Source organism: Procambarus clarkii, chromosome 18, assembly GCF_040958095.1.
Source record: "Procambarus clarkii isolate CNS0578487 chromosome 18, FALCON_Pclarkii_2.0, whole genome shotgun sequence".
Classification (NCBI taxonomy): Eukaryota; Metazoa; Arthropoda; class Malacostraca; order Decapoda; family Cambaridae; genus Procambarus; species Procambarus clarkii.
The window spans coordinates 24,709,713-24,730,212 of NC_091167.1; the positions used below are offsets into that span (position 1 = coordinate 24,709,713).

The following is a 20,500-nucleotide window of genomic DNA, read 5'->3' on the forward strand; positions in this document are numbered from 1 at the left end:
AGTCAACTTGGGACAAACCTGGCCCAGGTTAGGACGGACAAGGTCCGTCCTAACCTGTAAGTAAGGTCAAGTCTTGTCAGGTCTTGTCTAAGGTCTTGTCTTACTAAAGACACGTCTTGAGAAAGGTCAAGACGTGCCCAGCCAGGTCAAGGAAGGAGACTGCTTCCGTCGACACAGGCACCACTACCATTAGGTCGCCATACCGTCGCTACACCGTGTCTCAAGTCTAACAGGTCAAGGATCACCAGAATGCACTACTAGACCAGCGGGGGGGGGGGTTTAACCTTTTAAGTTGGCCTGTGCCGAAACAGATACATCTTGGACGCAAAATTTTCTCTCGAGCCGACCGGAACTTTTGGGAACCCTTCAAGGCACCTTTCATGCCTTTTAGGTGTTGGGAGAACTTTTCAAATAATCAAATATCACACTAGAACGGTAAAATCAAGTTATATTATAAGAGGTTATCTTGAGATGATCTTATCATGAGATGATTTCGGGGCTTTAAGTGTCCCCGCGGCCCGGTCCTCGACCAGGCCTCCACCGCCAGGAAGCAGCCCGTGGCAGCTGACTAACACCCAGGTACCTATTTTACTGCTAGGTAACAGGGGCATTGGGTGAAAGAAACTCTGCCCATTGTTTCTCGCTGGCGCCCGGGATTGAACCCGGGACCAAAGAATCACAAGTCTAATGTGATGTCCGCTCGGCCGACCGGCTCATTATTTAATTATTGAGTAATTAAGAATTTAGTAAGTAATTATTGTAAGTTATGCAAGATTGAATAATTGTAATATTTAGTGACACTGTTGACTAGAAAGATCTTTCTACCCTGTTGATAATATATATATATATATATATATATATATATATATATATATATATATATATATATATATATATATGTGTGTGTGTGTGTGTATATCACGAAAATAAACACGTGATTAAGAATGTGACAATGTCAGACCACGGAGGAAAAATGAAACAGGAAATTTCCTTAAGTACTTTCGTATATTAAATACATCTTCAGAAGGTGCGTGGTCTGACATTGTCATATATAGATATATATATATATATATATATATATATATATATATATATATATATATATATATATATATATATATATATATATATATATATATATATATATATACCGTCTCCAACTTTCGTATTTGAAAAGGTGGAGGAAGTATACCCAGACCCCCTCCGTGTATATGGACGCCGAAACCATGCAGTACCGCATTGACCTCTCAGTACTACGGAAGGATTACTACCACCCAGAGTACTACAAGACCTACGCCGACGACAACCCCGCTCGACGGCACCACGACGACAACCCCGCTCGACGGCACCACGACGATAACCCCGCTCGACGGCACCACGACGACAACCCCGCTCGACGGCACCACGACGACAACCCCCGCTCGACGGCACCACTACGACAACCCCCGCTCGACGGCACCACGACGACAACCCCCGCTCGACGGCACCACGACGACAACCCCCGCTCGACGGCACCACGACGACAACCCCCGCTCGACGGCACCACGACGACAACCCCCGCTCGACGGCACCACGACGACAACCCCCGCTCGACGGCACCACGACGACAACCCCCGCTCGACGGCACCACGACGACAACCCCGCTCGACGGCACCACGACGACAACCCCCGCTCGACGGCACCACTACGACAACCCCGCTCGACGGCACCACGACGACAACCCCGCTCGACGGCACCACGACGACAACCCAGCTCGACGACACCACGACGACAACCCCGCTCGACGGCACCACGACGACAACCCCGCTCGACGGCACCACGACGACAACCCAGCTCGACGACACCACGACGACAACCCCGCTCGACGGCACCACGACGACAACCCCCGCTCGACGGCACCACTACGACAACCCCGCTCGACGGCACCACGACGACAACCCCGCTCGACGGCACCACGACGACAACCCCCGCTCGACGGCACCACGACGACAACCCCGCTCGACGGCACCACGACGACAACCCCCGCTCGTCGGCACCACGACGACAACCCCGCTCGACGGCACCACTACGACAACCCCGCTCGACGGCACCACGACGAAGAAACGCCGAATTAAGCTGAGGAGAGCAGACGCAACACTCCGCATCCATCCATAAGCCACCTGGCTGAACAGCCAAGCGTCCTGCGGGCCATAAACTGCGAGCCACCGTGAAGACCACATCCATCCATCCATCCATCCATCCATCCATCCATCCATCCACAGGTCCCCAGTATCAGCTACTGGTACTGGTAATGACTCCAAACACCCTCCACTTACGGGATATTCATGCCCTTGCCACCTCTTGGGGTGGCTTAATCTTCATCAATCAATTAATGGAGGGTGTTATGGGTTTCTCCTTTTCGAAAATTTCAGTTTGGCAGCAGGCTGTTGCTTCTGGAACCTTTCCTTATTAAGACTACTCAATAGCTCGGTCGACAGAGCTTCGGCCTCACACGCGTGGGGTCCAGGGTTCGAGTCTCCAAGAGTCCAGGTGAATGGGTTGTGAATTTCCAGGGAAGTGAGGATGACAACGTATACTCATGCCCATACCACCTCTTGGGAGACTGGATCCTCACCAATCTTCACCAAGAGGCCTGACGGCTGAGTGGACAGCGCTCGGGATTCGTAGTCAAAGTTCCGGGTTCGATCCCCGGCGGAGGCTGAAACAAATGGCAGAGCTTCTTTCACCTTGATGCCGCTGTTCACCTAGCAGTAAATAGGTACCTGGGAGTTAGACAGCTGCTATGGGCTGCTTCCTGAGGGTATGTAACAAAAAGGAGGCCTGGTCGAGGACCGGGCCGCGGGGACGCTAAGCCCCGAAATCATCTCAAGATAGATCTTGAGGGCGTCTCCCGCCAGGGGTTATGTGCTCCCTCTCCCAGGAGGCCCCGGCCCCGCTAGCCATGGAGACACACACTCGCGGGAGACACACTCACCTGGGGACACACTCACCTGGGGACACACTCACCTGGGGACACACTCACCTGGGGACACACTCACCTGGGGATACACTCACCTGGGGACACACTCACCTGGGGACACACTCACCTGGGGACTACACGGTGTTGTGGCTCCTCAACATGTGAGTGAACTGTCTGCAGTGAAGTACTGCAACACTCACGCTTGGTGACTTATGACCAAGTATCCCTTGTGGTAACTAGCAGTTACATCATTATACAACGCCAACAGCCTACATTCCATCTTTATAACGTAACACACTATATATAATCCAAGAGTTACAATTGTATAACCTTTCTCCTAACACACTATCGGCATAAAGACTGAGGTGAAGGCTGAAACGATCCACTCTAAATACTCCTGCTTCTCTCTACACATCTAGGGGTAGCCAGGTGGGCGTCGTGACGGGGTAACAATCGTGTACCTGGTTAAACAGCCAGCCGGAGGATGGCACCCTTTCGCCCGCTCCCCACACCAGGGTCTGGACGAGACCCCCGCCTCCAGCGGTAACTCCGACTTGCTTAAACACAGATTTATGCTAAACTACACATGACTATCAATACAATTCATTTTAAATACAAAATATCTTAGCTTCACAAAACTGTGATGAGCTACGCAACACTAGGCCTGTGCTAGACTGTATAACGTGATAGGTTACACAAAGAAACTTTAGGCTAGTTAAAGCTATGTTCACTAGCCTAAACTTTAGGTTGTCATATTTGAGTATAAACATTAATATTGGGGTTATGTTAGAGCGTGAACCAGCGGGCTGCAGGTGGACGCCTTTGTGCCCACCCCACCATAATTAAATTTGATGATAAAATCTGAGCCAGAATCACAATAATTACAGCACCTGACTATTGCCAGCGGAATACAATCTAGAGTAACCCTAATTGCAATTATAATTGGCTTATTTCACCCACGGCCTATTGCTACCAGCCAATTTAAACTCGCTGATTACTTTTTTTTTGGCGGGGTGGGGGTGGGGGGGGGGGTCCATACTAAATAGGCGACATCCACGTTCCAATAATGGCGATACTTGGCAAAGTTTTTTAAAACACAGGGCTTATGAGTGCCCCCCTACCCCCCCCCCCCCTTCCCCATCCCTCCCTTTACCCCCCTTCGTCCCCATCCACTCTCTCTCTCTCTCTCTCTCTCTCTCTCTCTCTCTCTCTCTCTCTCTCTCTCTCTCTCTCTCTCTCTCTCTCTCTCGCTCTCTCTCTCTCTCTCTCTCTCTCTCTCTCTCTCTCTCTCTCTCTCTCTCTCTCTCTCTCTCTCTCATGTAAACAGGGAATTATTTAACAATTGTCTGCGTGAGGCTACACTCCCACTACCAGGAAGAAACATCCACTCGACAAACGGAAACTTATGAAGTTTCAACGTATTTATAGTTTTAAAATTTAAACGTTTCCTCTACTGTTACTTGCTTGTAGTGTAGAGGTCATCTCTCTAGTAGGGAGCACATGTGTTCCACCGGAGAGTTGACTCCTCTCTTCTTGAGGTTATCTTGAGATGATTTCGGGGCTTTTTAGTGTCCCCGCGGCCCGGTCCTCGACCAGGCCTCCACCCCCTGGAAGCAGCCCGTGACGGCTGACTAACACCCAGGTACCTATTTTACTGCTAGGTAACAGGGGCATAGGGTGAAAGAAACTCTGCCCATTGTTTCTCGCCGGCGCCTGGGATCGAACCCAGGACCACAGGATCACAAGTCCAGCGTGCTGTCCGCTCGGCCGACCGGCTCCCTCTGAGTAAATAGGTACCTAGGAGTTAGACAGCTGCTTCGGACTGCTTTCTGGGGATGTGCGCGCGCGCGAAAGTGTGTTACAGAGAAATATATGTAGAATACATAATAGAGGAAAAGTAGATTGATTACAAAGGCGGGGTCCAAGAGCTAATAGCTCGCACATAGTAATTATAAATACCGCGCATATATATATATATATATATATATATATATATATGTATGTGTGTGAGTGTATGTGTGTGTGTGTATGTGTGTGTGTGTGTGTGTGTGTGTGTGTGTGTGTGTGTGTGTGTGTGTGTGTGTATGTGTGTGTGTGTGTGTGTGTGTGTGTGTGTGTGTGTGTGTGTGTATGTGTGTGTGTGTATGTGTGTGTGTGTGTGTGTGTGTGTGTGTGTGTGTGTGTGTGTGCGCACGCGCGCGTGACGCTTCAATCGCTTTAGCAGTCACTATAGTTGAGAAGGAACCAGGGAAGCTAAAACATTTTAGCGAGTTGAAAAAGAACTCTGAAAAAACAAAAAATTGACTATGAGAAGAAAGAGCGGTAAAACAAACACTTCACAGTTGTGAAGAATTTGAGAAGAAGTTAAGCGAGACATTTACAGACTGGGCAGAGTTTGAGGACGGTCGCTCAACACGCCTGTGTTGAAGGAAGGGGGGGGCTGTGTGGGGGGCTGTGTGGGGGGGGCTGTGTGGGAGGGGGGGCTGTGTGGGAGGGGGGGCTGTGTGGGGGGGGGCTGTGTGGGGGGGGGGGCTGTGTGGGAGGGGGGGGAGGCTGTGTGGGGGGGGCTGTGTGGGAGTGGGGGCTGTGTGGGAGGGGGGGCTGTGTGGGAGGGGGGGCTGTGTGGGAGGGGGGGCTGTGTGGGAGGGGGGGGCTGTGTGGGAGGGGGGGGGGCCGTCGGCGATGGTTCCCTCACCAGTAACCGTCATCCACGTCCCTTAACTCTTGAAAGTATGGAAATGTTAAAAATTATATTGATCACGCGATAACGGCCTAGTAATACTATCGGGAGTGCAAATTAATAGATAACAAATATTACTCGTCAAGATGAGGGGCTGCAATGTTGGGTCAACGTTACCATTGTTGGAACAACATTAATGCATGGAAATATTCGAGCGAAGACGGACGGCCATGTTTTGGCGCGAAAATATACGATAACAGAACTAGTGAACGATTGTGCAACTTCCGGTAGTGATGCAGGACGATAATGACGTCATTCAGAGCCAATAACGGACCACTATTCCAAAACCTGAACGAAGAGAGAGTGGGAATCCATCGCTACGTAACAAGAGCATTAGGAAGGCCGAGTGGTGAATGTGTCTGAGTAAGACGGTCCCATTCATACGACTGGTGGATGGAGAAGCTTCAAGGTAAGAGGATTCGGTCCTCTGCTAGACTAGGGAGGGATGGGGAGTGGGGTGGGGGGGGGACATGCTTAGGATTCATCATAGGTGCCAAGTCCTGTAGTGACAAGGTCGCATGACTGACAAGGGCAGCCTGGCATGTTGTCAGTAGTCAGAGCAAAGTGAGGCTCTCCACGGGGTGAGCATGTCCGCGGGGAGGACTGACAACACTCCCCTCCACGGACCACACCGCCGCCCATCAGTAGTAAGGTTGTCAAACAGTTGTCTCACACAGTTGTCTCACAAGGTCGTCACACAGTTGTCCCACAATACCAAGACGACTACCGTTCTCATTGGTAAGCCGGGATACTAATGACAGAAATTCAAACATTTATAGTGATTTATTTTCTATACGACTACAATTAATTGCGCTGAATTGAGCAATTTCGCCTCAAAATGAAGAGTATAACAGTGGAAATTCATGTAGTGTTTTTTTTTATTAATACATTAGGTACATGTACACTTGTGCAGCTGACCTAGACTATATGTAGGGGAGTACAGTGTGTCAAAAAGCTAGCTACGTGGTGCTTCAAGTCCCCATCTCGCGGGATGGTTAGTCATACAGAGCCATGTGTTTAGTAGCCGGCACTGGCAAATTTTGGGTGCAATATGAAGATATCTTCAAGAAGACGAGAGTGAATAAAGTAATTGCAAAGCTCCAAGTACCTCATGCCAACGGGTCTGAATGGTCTGATAATTGGGCATTCAGTGATGTAGTGTGGGAGATCATGCCGCAGTTCCTGCTCACAGAGTTTGCATCTGGAGTGCTCAGGATTGGGAGATCCGTCACCTGTAGCCACCTGCCACAGGTAACGGTAACCCAACCTGATCCTGGTAACCATTGTGTCGCATAGTCTGGTCCACGTTTTGTGCTGGCAATAGATATAGGTTTCAGACCTAAATATATCATAGTTTTTTATACCAGTACTTTCAGGTCGTTGGAAGTTAGTAATTTCTTTCCCATCATACCTGAGTGTTTGGACCAATATAATCTTGACAGTAGAGATGGGGATACCTAGATCTAATTCAACTTCATCTTTGTTACACGCTAATTTGGCTGCAATGTCTGCCTCATTATGATGGGATATATTTATGTGTGAAGGTATCCATACAAAGGAGATTCGAGACCCTTTACTCTGTGCAGCGATTAGGTCATTTATAATTGGTAGTATGAGATTCTTGCTGTCGATCTTCCAAGAGAAGTTTTCGATTGCTTGAAGAGCAGACTTTGAATCACAGAATATTATTCCTCCCAGGATTTTTTTTGCATCAACGGCTGGAAGGAAAGTCTATGGACATAAGCTGCCGCATTTTACTCTACGAGACTATTTTGTCCGCATGGTGTTCCACGCTTAATTGGATGACCTGGAGAAGATCATTTTTGTCGACATCAGTCGTTAGCTAATTAGCAGCGAGTTCAGTACGAATTAATATCCAGTAACAAATTATATTTTTATGACGATGACTGTGAATTGGGTATAAATGTTCAAGAAAATATATGGTAATTGTGAAGTGATCTTGTAATGTGTTAACAGGAGGGAGGTGGAGGTAAGGATGGGAGAAACTGAGGTGACTGGTACACAGGAGTTAATGTACCACGAAGAGCAACTGATGTATCTAGGAGACTAAGACTGGCCCGACCTACCAAGAGAAGTCTCGTGTTACAGTAGAGGCCATTATGGGCCACACACATTTCAGCCAACATTACAGAGCCAAAGGTCAACACAGGAAGCAAACTGTAATATCCAACAAGGAATTAACTAGTGGAAGAGGATTAATGTTTCAGACTGGCAAGAGGGATTAACCTTCAAGTACTTCTTGGGATTAAACTTTCATCGGTTAATTGAAACTTAATATAATGTTGGCTGAGTAGTAATCACACTGTCCTAGCCACCTAACAGTCCCAAGTTCGAGTCTCACTGAAAAGGAAATGCTAGCATATAATCTAGCTTAATTTTCATAATATAATCAGCCGCCCAGCGACTAAAAGTATATACATATCTACTTCGCAGACGCCAGGGAGCTTGACGGCTGAGTGAACAGCACTCAGTGTTCGTAGTAGAGCCCTTAGGGGTCCGGGGTCGATCCCCGGTGGATTTGGAAACAAATTGGCAACATTTCTTTCGCCCTTATGCTCTTGTTCACCAAGCAGTAAATAGGTACCTGCGAGCAAGACAGCTGCTACAGGCTGCTTCCAGGGGATGTGTGTGTGTGTGTGTGTGTGTGTGTGTGTGTGTGTGTGTGTGTGTGTGTGTGTGTGTGTGTGTGTGTGTGTGTGTGTGTGTGTGTGTGTGTGTGTGTGTGTGTGTGTGTGTAAATTAAGATTAAAGACTTGCCCTAGACGCTATGCGTGCTAATGGCTGTACAATAATGTAGGAACTCTTGTATATATGAATAAAAAATAAAATAAACACACACACAAGAGAGATATAGCATCATGTTGCCCCGAGCCCGCGGTTGTGACACCAGACTCTGGGTTGGGTGGCGATGTTACCTAAGGCAGCACCGCTGTCATTCTCCTGCCTCACGTCACAACTAAGAAGCAAGGGACACTGCCGAAGGTCGTCACACAGTTGTCTCACAAGGTCGTCACACAGTTGTCTCACAAGGTCGTCACACAGTTGTCTCACAAGGTCGTCACACAGTTGTCTCACAAAGTCGTCACACAGTTGTCTCACAAGGTCGTCACACAGTTGTCTCACAAGGTCGTCACACAGTTGTCTCACAAAGTCGTCACACAGTTGTCTCACAAAGTCGTCACACAGTTGTCTTACAAGGTCGTCACACAGTTGTCTCACAAGATCGTCACACAGTTGTCTCACAAAGTCGTCACACAGTTGTCTCACAAAGTCGTCACACAGTTGTCTCACAAGGTCGTCACCGGAGGTAGCTACAGTGCCGCTACCTCCGGCCTGTCACAGCCTCTATGTAACAGTCTAGTCTAACTTCACGTCACTCATACCAATACCCCCCCCCCCACACACACACACACTACAAAAATCACATAGGCTGGACGGTAGAGCGATGGTCTCGCTTCATGCAGGTCGGCGTTCAATCCCCGACATTCCAAGTGGTTGGGCACCATTCCCCCTTCTCAGTGCTATATAGTCGTAAAGGCTTGGCATTTTCTCCTCTTAATTTCCGATATGACAGAGCCCAGTAAGCTCAGGAATCTGTACATCAGTTGATTGACGGTTGAGAGGCGGGACCAAAGAGCCAGAGCTCAACCCCCGCAAGCACAATTAGGTGAGTACACCCCTCCCCCTCCCCCCCCCCCCACACACACACACGTGATCCCAGCGAGGCTACTCTGCCCACTTCCACACCTCACTACAACGACCACTATCTAAGCCAAGACACAAGACAAAATCCTTGGCCACAAGGAGTGTTGCTCGTCTCGACACTAGGAAAAGTTACTTCCCACACGTTGTACAGGCTCAATACACGACCTGAGAAGGTGCTTGGGTATTGTCTCTCTCTACTTCCCTGTTCTGACCTCCACACGACACCCACCTCCACACCACACACACCTCCACACAACACCCACCTCCACACGACACACACCTCCACACGACACACACCTCCACACGACACACACCTCCACACGACACACACCTCCACACAACACACACCTCCACACAACACACACCTCCACACAACACACACCTCCACACGACACACACCTCCACACGACACACACCTCCACACGACACACACCTCCACACAACACACACCTCCACACAACACACACCTCCACACAACACCCACCTCCACACAACACCCACCTCCACACAACACACACCTCCACACAACACACACCTCCACACAACACACACCTCCACACAACACACACCTCCACACAACACACACCTCCACACAACACACACCTCCACACAACACACACCTCCACACAACACACACCTCCACACAACACACACCTCCACACAACACCCACCTCCACACAACACACACCTCCACACAACACACACCTCCACACAACACACACCTCCACACAACACACACCTCCACATGACACACACCTCCACACAACACACACCTCCACACAACACCCACCTCCACACAACACACACCTCCACACAACACACACCTCCACACAACACACACCTCCACACAACAGAAAACGTGAGGTGGAGCGACTAAAGTTACATAATTATAATTTTCAGAGTCGAGCTGCAGTTTTAGGAAGGTGTTCAACTCCGCGTAAAATATAACACTGTAACGTCGTCCCTTGACGAGTTTTGCTCAGTCTGGGAAAATGTTGCTCCAGCAGCTCTTGCTACAGCCCCACGCCAGGCTTACTGTAGGCGTGGAGACCAGCCCCACGTCAGGCTTACTGTAGGCGTGGAGACCAGCTTCACGCCAGGCTTACTGTAGGCGTGGAGACCAGCCCCACGTCAGGCTTACTGTAGGCGTGGAGACCAGTCCCACGCCAGGCTTACTGTAGGCGTGGAGACCAGCCCCACGTCAGGCTTACTGTAGGCGTGGAGACTAGTCCCACGCCAGGCTTACTGTAGGCGTGGAGACCAGCCCCACGCCAGGCTTACTGTAGGCGTGGAGACCAACCCCACGTCAGGCTTACTGTAGGCGTGGAGACCAGCCTCACGCCAGGCTTACTGTAGGCGTGGAGACCAACCCCACGTCAGGCTTACTGTAGGCGTGGAGACCAGCCCCACGTCAGGCTTACTGTAGGCGTGGAGACCAGCCCCATGTCAGGCTTACTGTAGGCGTGGAGACCAGCCCCACGTCAGGCTTACTGTAGGCGTGGAGACCAGCCCCACGTCAGGCTTACTGTAGGCGTGGAGACCAGCCCCACGTCAGGCTTACTGTAGGCGTGGAGACCAGCCCCACGTCAGGCTTACTGTAGGCGTGGAGACCAGCCCCACGTCAGGCTTACTGTAGGCGTGGAGACCAGCCCCACGTCAGGCTTACTGTAGGCGTGGAGACCAGCCCCACGTCAGGCTTACTGTAGGCGTGGAGACCAGCCCCACGTCAGGCTTACTGTAGGCGTGGAGACCAGCCCCACGTCAGGCTTACTGTAGGCGTGGAGACCAGCCCCACGTCAGGCTTACTGTAGGCGTGGAGACCAGCCCCACGTCAGGCTTACTGTAGGCGTGGAGACCAGCCCCACGTCAGGCTTACTGTAGGCGTGGAGACCAGCCCCACGTCAGGCTTACTGTAGGCGTGGAGACCAACCCCACGCCAGGCTTACTGTAGGCGTGGAGACCAGCCCCACGTCAGGCTTACTGTAGGCGTGGAGACCAGCCCTACGTCAGGCTTACTGTAGGCGTGGAGACCAGCCCCATACCTCTCAACCTGTGCACCTCTCTAGGGTGTCTTCACACATACACACAGTCGTGGTGGCAAGGTTGAGCACCAGCTAACACCGCCTCGGGTCTCGCTGCTCTAGTCCTCTCCACAGTTAACCATGATTGTAGAAAATAAATGTCTTTACAGAGGAAACAACGACACTTATTGGCTGCCTTAACACTGCCCAAGTTCCTCCTCACATGTGCGCCGTGAGCGCGCTCTCCACCCTCGGTGATTGTGATTGTTGCCGCCGACGGCAACAATAAAAAATTAATCCTAGTTGCACCCCATCAACAATTTTTGATGGGGTGCACAATAAACTAGACGGCTAGTTAATTGTGCACCCCATACCCATCCTGTGAGCGGTAGCGCAAAAAAGCATTACAGAGGGCACAAAAGGTCTTTATCAGACCTCATCTTAAATTATTACATAAACAATTTCATTTATCCTTCACACCTTATAGTTACAATGTCAGCTAGTTACAGAGAAAGTGCTATTTCAAGAGTTATATATTTACAGTAAGTCATTATACATTAATGGTAGGTCTTATCGCTAATACATAATAGTTTGACCAATGGAGATAGTCATAGGGGAGCTTCTGTTTATTATTAGTCTTCACAATACACTACTTGTTTCTTAATCTCATATGTCGTTTATCTACTGGAAGCGAAATATGGATACAGTGCAAGGATTTCAGGTAATTTATCCATGGTAATAAGATAGGTTGCCATATCATGATTGGTAGCCAAGTCTTATACGAGCTGTGACAACATCTGTTAGTCTACTGACTTTGTTACCTGCCCCATACACATGTTTTACTTCACACATTTCATTGTGATGAACAATGGACCTGCTAGTTTCAGTTTGCACTGTTCTACTTTCCTCAAATTCATCCAGGAGTTCTCGTCTAATGACACTTTTACGGGACCTATTTGATAACTCAAGATTCCGTTCAATACTGTCTTTATTTACTGCAGCCTTAGCAAGGGCGTCAACTTTGTCATGTTCCTGCAGGCCAATGTGAGAAGGAATCCACAACATTTTTATATTTACCCTTTTGCTAAGTATTCTTATATATCTACGTCTGGCTTCCAAGACAAGCACGTTGTTACTTGATTGCAAACTGTTTATTGCTCGTAGTGAGGAAAGGGAGTCGGAAATACTTAAGCTGTCTACTTCAGTGTTGTCAATAATTTCGAGTGCTACCAGTATCGCTACCAACTCGTTTTGCACTGTGGATGCCCAGTTACTAATTCGGATATTCCTTTGAACGTTGATCCTACACTATAATATTAGAATATACACAATATACCATACACCAGCCTAATACACACAATGTATCGTACACCAGCCCAATACACACGATACATTATACACCAGCCCAATACACACGATACATTATACACCAGCACAATACACACGATACATTATACACCAGCACAATACACACGATACATTATACACCAGCCCAATACACACGATACATTATACACCAGCACAATATACACAACGGGGCAAGCACACTACACTGTCAACAGGTGAATAGGCTAGTTAAGTCACCTTCCAATTACTTCACAGGACTGTCAACACACACACTTGTGCTAACGATCTTGTTACTTAGGCGAAGCACCATTCACACAGTGCACCTGAGCTGGTTGGTGGGTAGCAGGGAGGCAGGGGCGAGGCAGGGGCGAGGGCAGGGGCGAGGGCAGGGGTGGGGGCAGGGGCGAGGGAGAGGGCAGGGAGGCAGGGGCGAGGGAGAGGGCAGGGAGGCCGGGGCGAGGCGAGGGCAGGGGCGAGGGCAGGGGCGAGGGCAGGGGCGACGGCCGGGGCGAGGGCCGGGGCGAGGGCAGGGGCGAGGGCAGGGGCGAGACAGGGAGGTGTCGACGCCTCACAAGCGCGGACTACATTAAGGCTGTGAGTGCAAGCGCTTCACTTGAGAAACAAGTATTTGATCTGCCAGAGAATTCGGCGACGCTCAGAACCAGAAGGTGGGTGGTGGTGGTGTCCGTCAGTGAAGCTGTAACTCCGTGTGCTACAGCTTCACCCTCAACCAGTCCCCCGTGGGTCTCTGACAACCTCACACAGCTCAGGCGACTCTCCGCCTCCATTGTTCTTGCTGGAACACACTACCTAGTGGCAGCTGCCCTAGAGGCCGCTGCTTGAAGTAGTTGACATCGTTCATCTTCACACGGTGAAGCTGTGCCCGACGCGCCTTCCCCCTCCCTGACCCAGGTACACCAGCCGGCAGAGCTTAGGTCCAAGAGTTAACTCCCAACCTCTGGCCAACTACGGTGGCATCAGTCCGGGATGACCCGGTAGTCGACGGGTTGTTCTGTCACTTGAACTGGACGGTAGAGCGACGGTCTAGCTTCATGCAGGTCGGTGTTCAATCCCAGACCGTCCAAGTGGTTGGGCACCATTCCTTTCCCCCCGTCCCATCCCAAATCCTTATCCTGATCCCTTCCCAGTGCTATATAGTCGTCATGGCTTGGCACTTTATCCCTGATAGTTCCCTTCTGTTAAGGCTTCGAGCCTCGACTCCAAGCCTTGACCATCTACAGCATCGTCATGGGCTCAAGTCTCCTGATTTTTTCGTAATTTGGACCAATCAGATAAGGCTATGTGTCGCGCCATTCTGATTGGGTAGCAGACGGAAGTCTCTTATTTCATAAATCCCAACAAAAAACAAATTTAATAATGTTAAAGAGACGAGAGAAATATTCACAGATGGCTGCTAGCACCCATGAGTAATTATATATATATATATATATATATATATATATATATATATATATATATATATATATATATATATATATATATATATATATATATATACATATATATATATATATATATATATATATATATATATATATATATATATATATATATATATATATATATATATATATATATATATATATATATATGAAGCCTTTCCAAACAGGTGGCAGCGAGAACAAACGAATTGGTTAGTCCGCTAATGACCGCCGCCGCGCTAACAGCCGCGACAAAAACATATTTCGCCCGATAACGAACTCTACAGTCACCTGACCAAAAAAAAAATCCCAATTAAGAGGGCTTCAACCCCCCTCAGTCTCCCCCCACACCCCCGAACACGGGGTTGGCGCTTCCAACTACATGGTGAAGCCTTTATCATGTTAGTTCACTCTTTCTGGCCAGTCACTGGTACCTGGCGTCACTCCTGGCCAGTCACTGGTACCTGGCGTCATTCCTGGCCAGTCACTGGTACCTGGCGTCACTCCTGGCCAGTCACTGGTACCTGGCGTCATTCCTGGCCAGTCACTGGTACCTGGTGTCACTCCTGGCCAGTCACTGGTACCTGGCGTCATTCCTGGCCAGTCACTGGTACCTGGCGTCACTCCTGGCCAGTCACTGGTACCTGGCGTCATTCCTGGCCAGTCACTGGTACCTGGTGTCACTCCTGGCCAGTCACTGGTACCTGGCGTCATTCCTGGCCAGTCACTGGTACCTGGCGTCACTCCTGGCCAGTCACTGGTACCTGGCGTCATTCCTGGCCAGTCACTGGTACCTGGTGTCACTCCTGGCCAGTCACTGGTACCTGGCGTCATTCCTGGCCAGTCACTGGTACCTGGCATCACTCCTGGCCAGTCACTGGTACCTGGCGTCATTCCTGGCCAGTCACTGGTACCTGGTGTCACTCCTGGCCAGTCACTGGTACCTGGCGTCATTCCTGGCCAGTCACTGGTACCTGGCGTCACTCCTGGCCAGTCACTGGTACCTGGCGTCATTCCTGGCCAGTCACTGGTACCTGGTGTCACTCCTGGCCAGTCACTGGTACCTGGCGTCATTCCTGGCCAGTCACTGGTACCTGGCGTCATTCCTGGCCAGTCACCGGTACCTGGCGTCATTCCTGGCCAGTCACTGGTACCTGGCGTCATTCCTGGCCAGTCACTGGTACCTGGCGTCACTCCTGGCCAGTCACTGGTACCTGGCGTCACTCCTGGCCAGTCACTGTTACCTGGCGTCACTCCTGGCCAGTCACTGGTACCTGGCGTCATTCCTGGCCAGTCACTGGTACCTGGCGTCATTCCTGGCAAGTCACTGGTACCTGGCGTCATCCCTGGCCAGTCACTGGTACCTGGCATCATTCCTGGCCAGTCACTGGTACCTGGCGTCATTCCTGGCCAGTCACTGGTACCTGGCATCATTCCTGGCCAGTCACTGGTACCTGGCATCATTCCTGGCCAGTCACTGGTACCTGGCATCATTCCTGGCCAGTCACTGGTACCTGGCTGCCACCCACCATCCCTGGGGGAATAGTGTGGCTGCCGTGCTGCTGCTTCCCAGTACTCTGTCACGTGACCACAAAGACTCCTAGTTGTTACTTAAGACAGATCATGCGCGCGTTCCCCCCCCCCCACCCCCGGACAAGAGATCTAGAGGCTTCTGAGTGACTGGTTATCAACGCCGCCACGTGGAGTGACCTTGAACAATGTTCAGTTCAATATCCTCGTGTATTTCACCCGCGTTCAAAACAAAAATGTGAGGCGGTTCGTTACTAGACAGGGGCCAGATTCACGAAGAAGTTACGCAAACATTTACGAACCTGACCATCTTTCCTCAATCTTTGGCGCCTTTGTTTACAATTATTAAACAGCTAAGGAGCTCCGAAGCACCAGGAGGCTGTTTATAACAGTAACAACAGTTGATGGGGAAGTTTTCATGCTTGTAAACTGTTTAATAAATGTAACCAAAGTCGTCAAAGATTGAGGAAAGATGTACACGTTCATAAGTACTTGCGTAACTGCTTCGTGAATCTGGCCATAATTGTCGGCAGTGTTGTGAGGGTGAGGTGGGGGGGAGTGGGGCTCGGGCGGCCCTTGAAGTGGGGGGAGGATAGGGGAAGGAGCGGCCCTTGGAGTGGGGGGATAGGAGATGGAGCGGCCCTGGGGTGGGCTGGGGGGGAGCAGCTCAACATGTACCAACGGCTGGAGGACAGTTTAGCGTGAGAAATACAACTTGAGAGTGTGTAGTTAGAGCCCGCATACCTCACAGCTTGGCCCAGATATTGGCGGCCAACTTTACTCCGCTTCCTTCCCCCACCCTTCTCCTACGGTGGGCCAGGCCGGGGAGAGAGAGGGGGGAGGTGGGCCAAGCCAGGGAGAGAGAGAGGGAGGAGGTGGGCCAGGCCGGGGGAGGGAGAGAGGGGGGAGGTTGGCCAGGCCTGGGAGAGAGAGGGGGGAGGTGGGCCAGGCCTGGGAGAGAGAGGGGGGAGGTGGGCCAGGCCTGGGAGAGAGAGGGGGGAGGTGGGCCAGGCCTGGGAGAGAGAGAGGGAAGGTGGGCCAGGCCTGGGAGAGAGAGGGGGGAGGTGGGCCAGGCCTGGGAGAGAGAGGGGAGAGGTGGGCCAGGCCTGGGAGAGAGAAGGGGGAGGTGGGCCAGGCCTGGGAGAGAGAGGGGGAAGGTGAGCCAGGCCTGGGAGAGAGAGGGGGGAGGTGGGCCAGGCCGGGGAGAGAGAGAGGGGGAGGTGGGCCAGGCCTGGGAGAGAGAGGGGGGAGGTGAGCCAGGCCGGGGAGAAGGGGGGAGTTTTAGACTGAAGTGGTTTGGAATCGTATAATAATACCGGTTCCCACTCACCCATATTATACAATAATAATAATAATAATAATCTGTCCAATACTAACAACAGTATCCCCCCCCCCCCCCAGGCAGCTCACAAGTCACACTTAAGTATTAATACCTCACAGAATACCATTAAAAGTTTGAAAGTTGTGGGTGAAGCCTCTAAACCTCTTGTCCTCCATAACCCTGCAGCACTACACCTCCCACTCCCGGAGAACCCTCACACACACACTATTATAATACACGGAGGCATTTTAACCCAAGGGTTTCCCGTTGCTTTTCACCACGTTGTGGTTAAGTGGTGTGAGGCGTGTGCTTGGCAGTACTCAGCATCAAGGTTCGCATCCCCCTCCACCTCGTAGCTCCAGTTCATCTTCTCACTGACACCTCACCTGAATGGGATTTCTTGGAACATACAAGATTCGAAGGAAGGATTATAAGGCGGAGAAAGCAGCATTGTTCAGAGCCAGGAACGACAGAACGAGGGGTCGTGGACGGATCCTGCAGACGCAAAGGGGTTCCAGGAACGTCACAATGAACTTATCCAGTGTCAGAGCTGTCAACAAGTGGAACAGGTTAGACGTATTTGACGTTGAAACTAGTTCGATTCAAAGTTTTCAATGTGATGAAAGCGTGAGAATCGACTCATTGTTTTAATCTAATAACGTTGGGAAAGGCGGGGCCAGGAGTCTACAGCCCGACCCTGCAAGCACATCCAGGCGAGCACACTCAACGCAGTACATTTTAAAAACACTACAATCACCTTCTGTGGTTGATTGTTTAATGAATCACTGAACTATACGTATAAACAGATCTCTAACCCCTGTCCGTGGAGGACAGAAGAAAATGTATATATATGCTGGTTAGCAGCATAAATGTACGGCCACATATGTGACAAAAAAACAAAACTACTCTAGAGGAAAGAACTTGGGGAGACATGATAGCGACGTACAAGATACTAAGGGGGATTGACAAAGTAAATACAGATGCAATGTTCAAATTTAGGAATAATAAAACGAGAAGACGTAATAAATTCAAATGAGTCCCAGGTGTCAGAAGGGTCAAGAGAAGAAGGGTGTCGAAGCCAATTCAACACACAGTTTTAAACATAAATAAGACCAGAAGACCAAGGAGACGAGTCAATATCTTTAAAGGTGGTCGAAAGGCGGGGCTCAAGAGCAGCTGCTCGACCCCTGCAAGAACAACTAGGTGAGTACATAACGCAACACACACAACGCAAATGAAATATGTGAGTGTTGCTGTATGTGCTTGTAAATACAATGAATGATGTTACGGGACGCTTGTGCGCGCGCGCGCGTCAACACCCATCACCACAGGGTTGATGACGTCACCACATGACCATGTCGGGACATGATATAACCATTATAAAAAAAATTGTACTTATAATTTTAGGATTAATTTCTGTATTTTTCCCATCTACGAAAATTATTTATTTATTTCAGCATTTTGGTTCAAAAATAGTCGTATAGGATCTTTAAATTGTTACTTGAAACCATTTTGAACAGTTCTCCACATGTGTAGAGGTGAACGATGCCAGTAGTGGAGTCTTCCTCTGCCACAGCGGCCACCACGTCTCACGCCACTCTCCATTATATTAATACCCAAACGTACAAAAGTGAGGGTGCTAATATGGGCCTGGACGCAGCTCACGGCAATATTTTAGGATGCGCTTTGCGTAATAGTGGCTTTAGGTATTGTATATACTAGCGCTATCTATAAATTCATCAATATTTGTATCACCCCTTGTATGTATGTACATTACCTAAATAAACATTTGAATTTTGAATTTGAATTTGATGCTTTACCGGCCGTCGGAGCCTCGTGGCGGACACCAGTTTGTCGTCATGGCGCCGGCGGCTCAGCCACGACCGTCATGTGTACACAAGTAACTTTCTTATAGTCCGGGAAAATAATCATTTAATATGGCGGCTGAAAGGCTGATACAGTGCCCGCGTTCCGGGGCACCGATGTCCGCGCGGCGCGGTCTCTAACTAGGCTTCTTGGTCTGGTCAACCAGACTATTAATCGCACCTGCTCGCCGTCTGGCATATGACTAACAGCCTAGTTGATCACGGATCCTTTTGGAGGTGTTTATCATGATCTCTCTTGAACACCTGCAGAGGTTGGCCGGGTATTAGGCACACCTGGTCAGGTACACCTGGCCAGCCACACCTGACCAGCCACACCTGTAGAGGCAGAGTGTTTCAACAGTGTTGGCACTTTAAATCTCAGCGTGTCTACTGCAGCCCAGCTGTTCAACGGGACTATTGTTGCCCCTTCAACAACGAAATGGTACAATATTTGCGTCGCTGCAACCTGCCTTTAAGAACACTAAAACCACTAACCTTTCTTCTTAACTTAAATCAGTAACAACTTCACTAAACTTTTGTGAAAGTTAAATTCCGAACTTCAGTTATTAAATTGAATTCCAGAGTCGTTCCAAACCTTCACAAAATATACTACTTTTTGTAACTCTCCTTGAAGTATACTTCAGTGAGTATACTTGTTGTATCTTAGCGTGAACTGTCCGTCAGTGAGCATACCTGGAGGGTTGGGGGAGGAGGTATACTCCCCGAGCCCGGCCTGAGGCCAGGCATACTCCTTGTGACTTACCCTGAACTATGCGTCAGTGAGTATACTTCTCTTAACACTTGTCAGCATAGTCGGGTGACAACCACGCGAGGCCAAGGTAGATTTCCGAATTGATGTAGATTGATGATGAGACGATGATTGATGAAGATTAAGCCACCCAAGAGGTGGCACGGGCATGAATAGCCCGTAAGTAGCAGATATTTTTTTTTGGGGGGGCGTGAATGTGATGTTTGGAGGGAAGATCACATTCTTGATCTTGTCGTGAGGTCGTGGACCCCATTGTCGGCGAGACGTTTGGGCACACTTCCTTATAACTGTGCTACCGGTAGACCCGGGTAGACCCGGGTAGACCCGGGGTCAGGGTCGCCCAGACGACCCTGGGGAGCGGGCGACAGGGTGCCATCCTCCGGCTGGCTGTTTAGCCAGGTACACGATTGTTACCCCGTCACGACGCCCACCTGGCTACCCCAGGTGTGTAAAGAGACTGGACAGTGCGGGGGGGGGGAGGTGTGCGATCGTTGCAGCCTACAACGATGTATATATGCTCAATATGCTAATAAATAATATTTATTTATATCTTAGAGAAATTCATTTTCGTATAAACATGTTAAAATAGAAGAGAGAGTCTTTGGGGTCGGACGCTGGATGGAATGAACATAGCCCGAGACCGAGGCTGTGACATGGACAGAACTTTCCCAGACAGGAACTAGACGGTAGCTGGTAGGACAGGTGGTCACGGCCAGACTCGCGGATAGCTATTATATATACGCGGCCTCCAGGGGCCTCGTAGCCTGGTGGATAGCGCGC

At 49.9% G+C, this 20,500-nt stretch overlaps 2 protein-coding genes across 2 annotated transcripts in view; one reads left to right on the top strand and one right to left on the bottom strand.

Moving 5' to 3' along the window:
- The window catches only part of LOC123754527 (uncharacterized), a 286,224-nt gene that overhangs the window by 202,907 nt on the left and 62,817 nt on the right, over positions 1–20,500 (bottom strand). The gene's annotated exons all lie outside the window — the stretch shown is intronic.
- On the top strand, positions 1,227–2,114 carry LOC138366021 (BUD13 homolog). The gene has a single exon (XM_069326741.1). It carries the CDS (start codon positions 1,227–1,229, stop codon positions 2,112–2,114), a length of 888 nt encoding a protein of 295 aa, XP_069182842.1.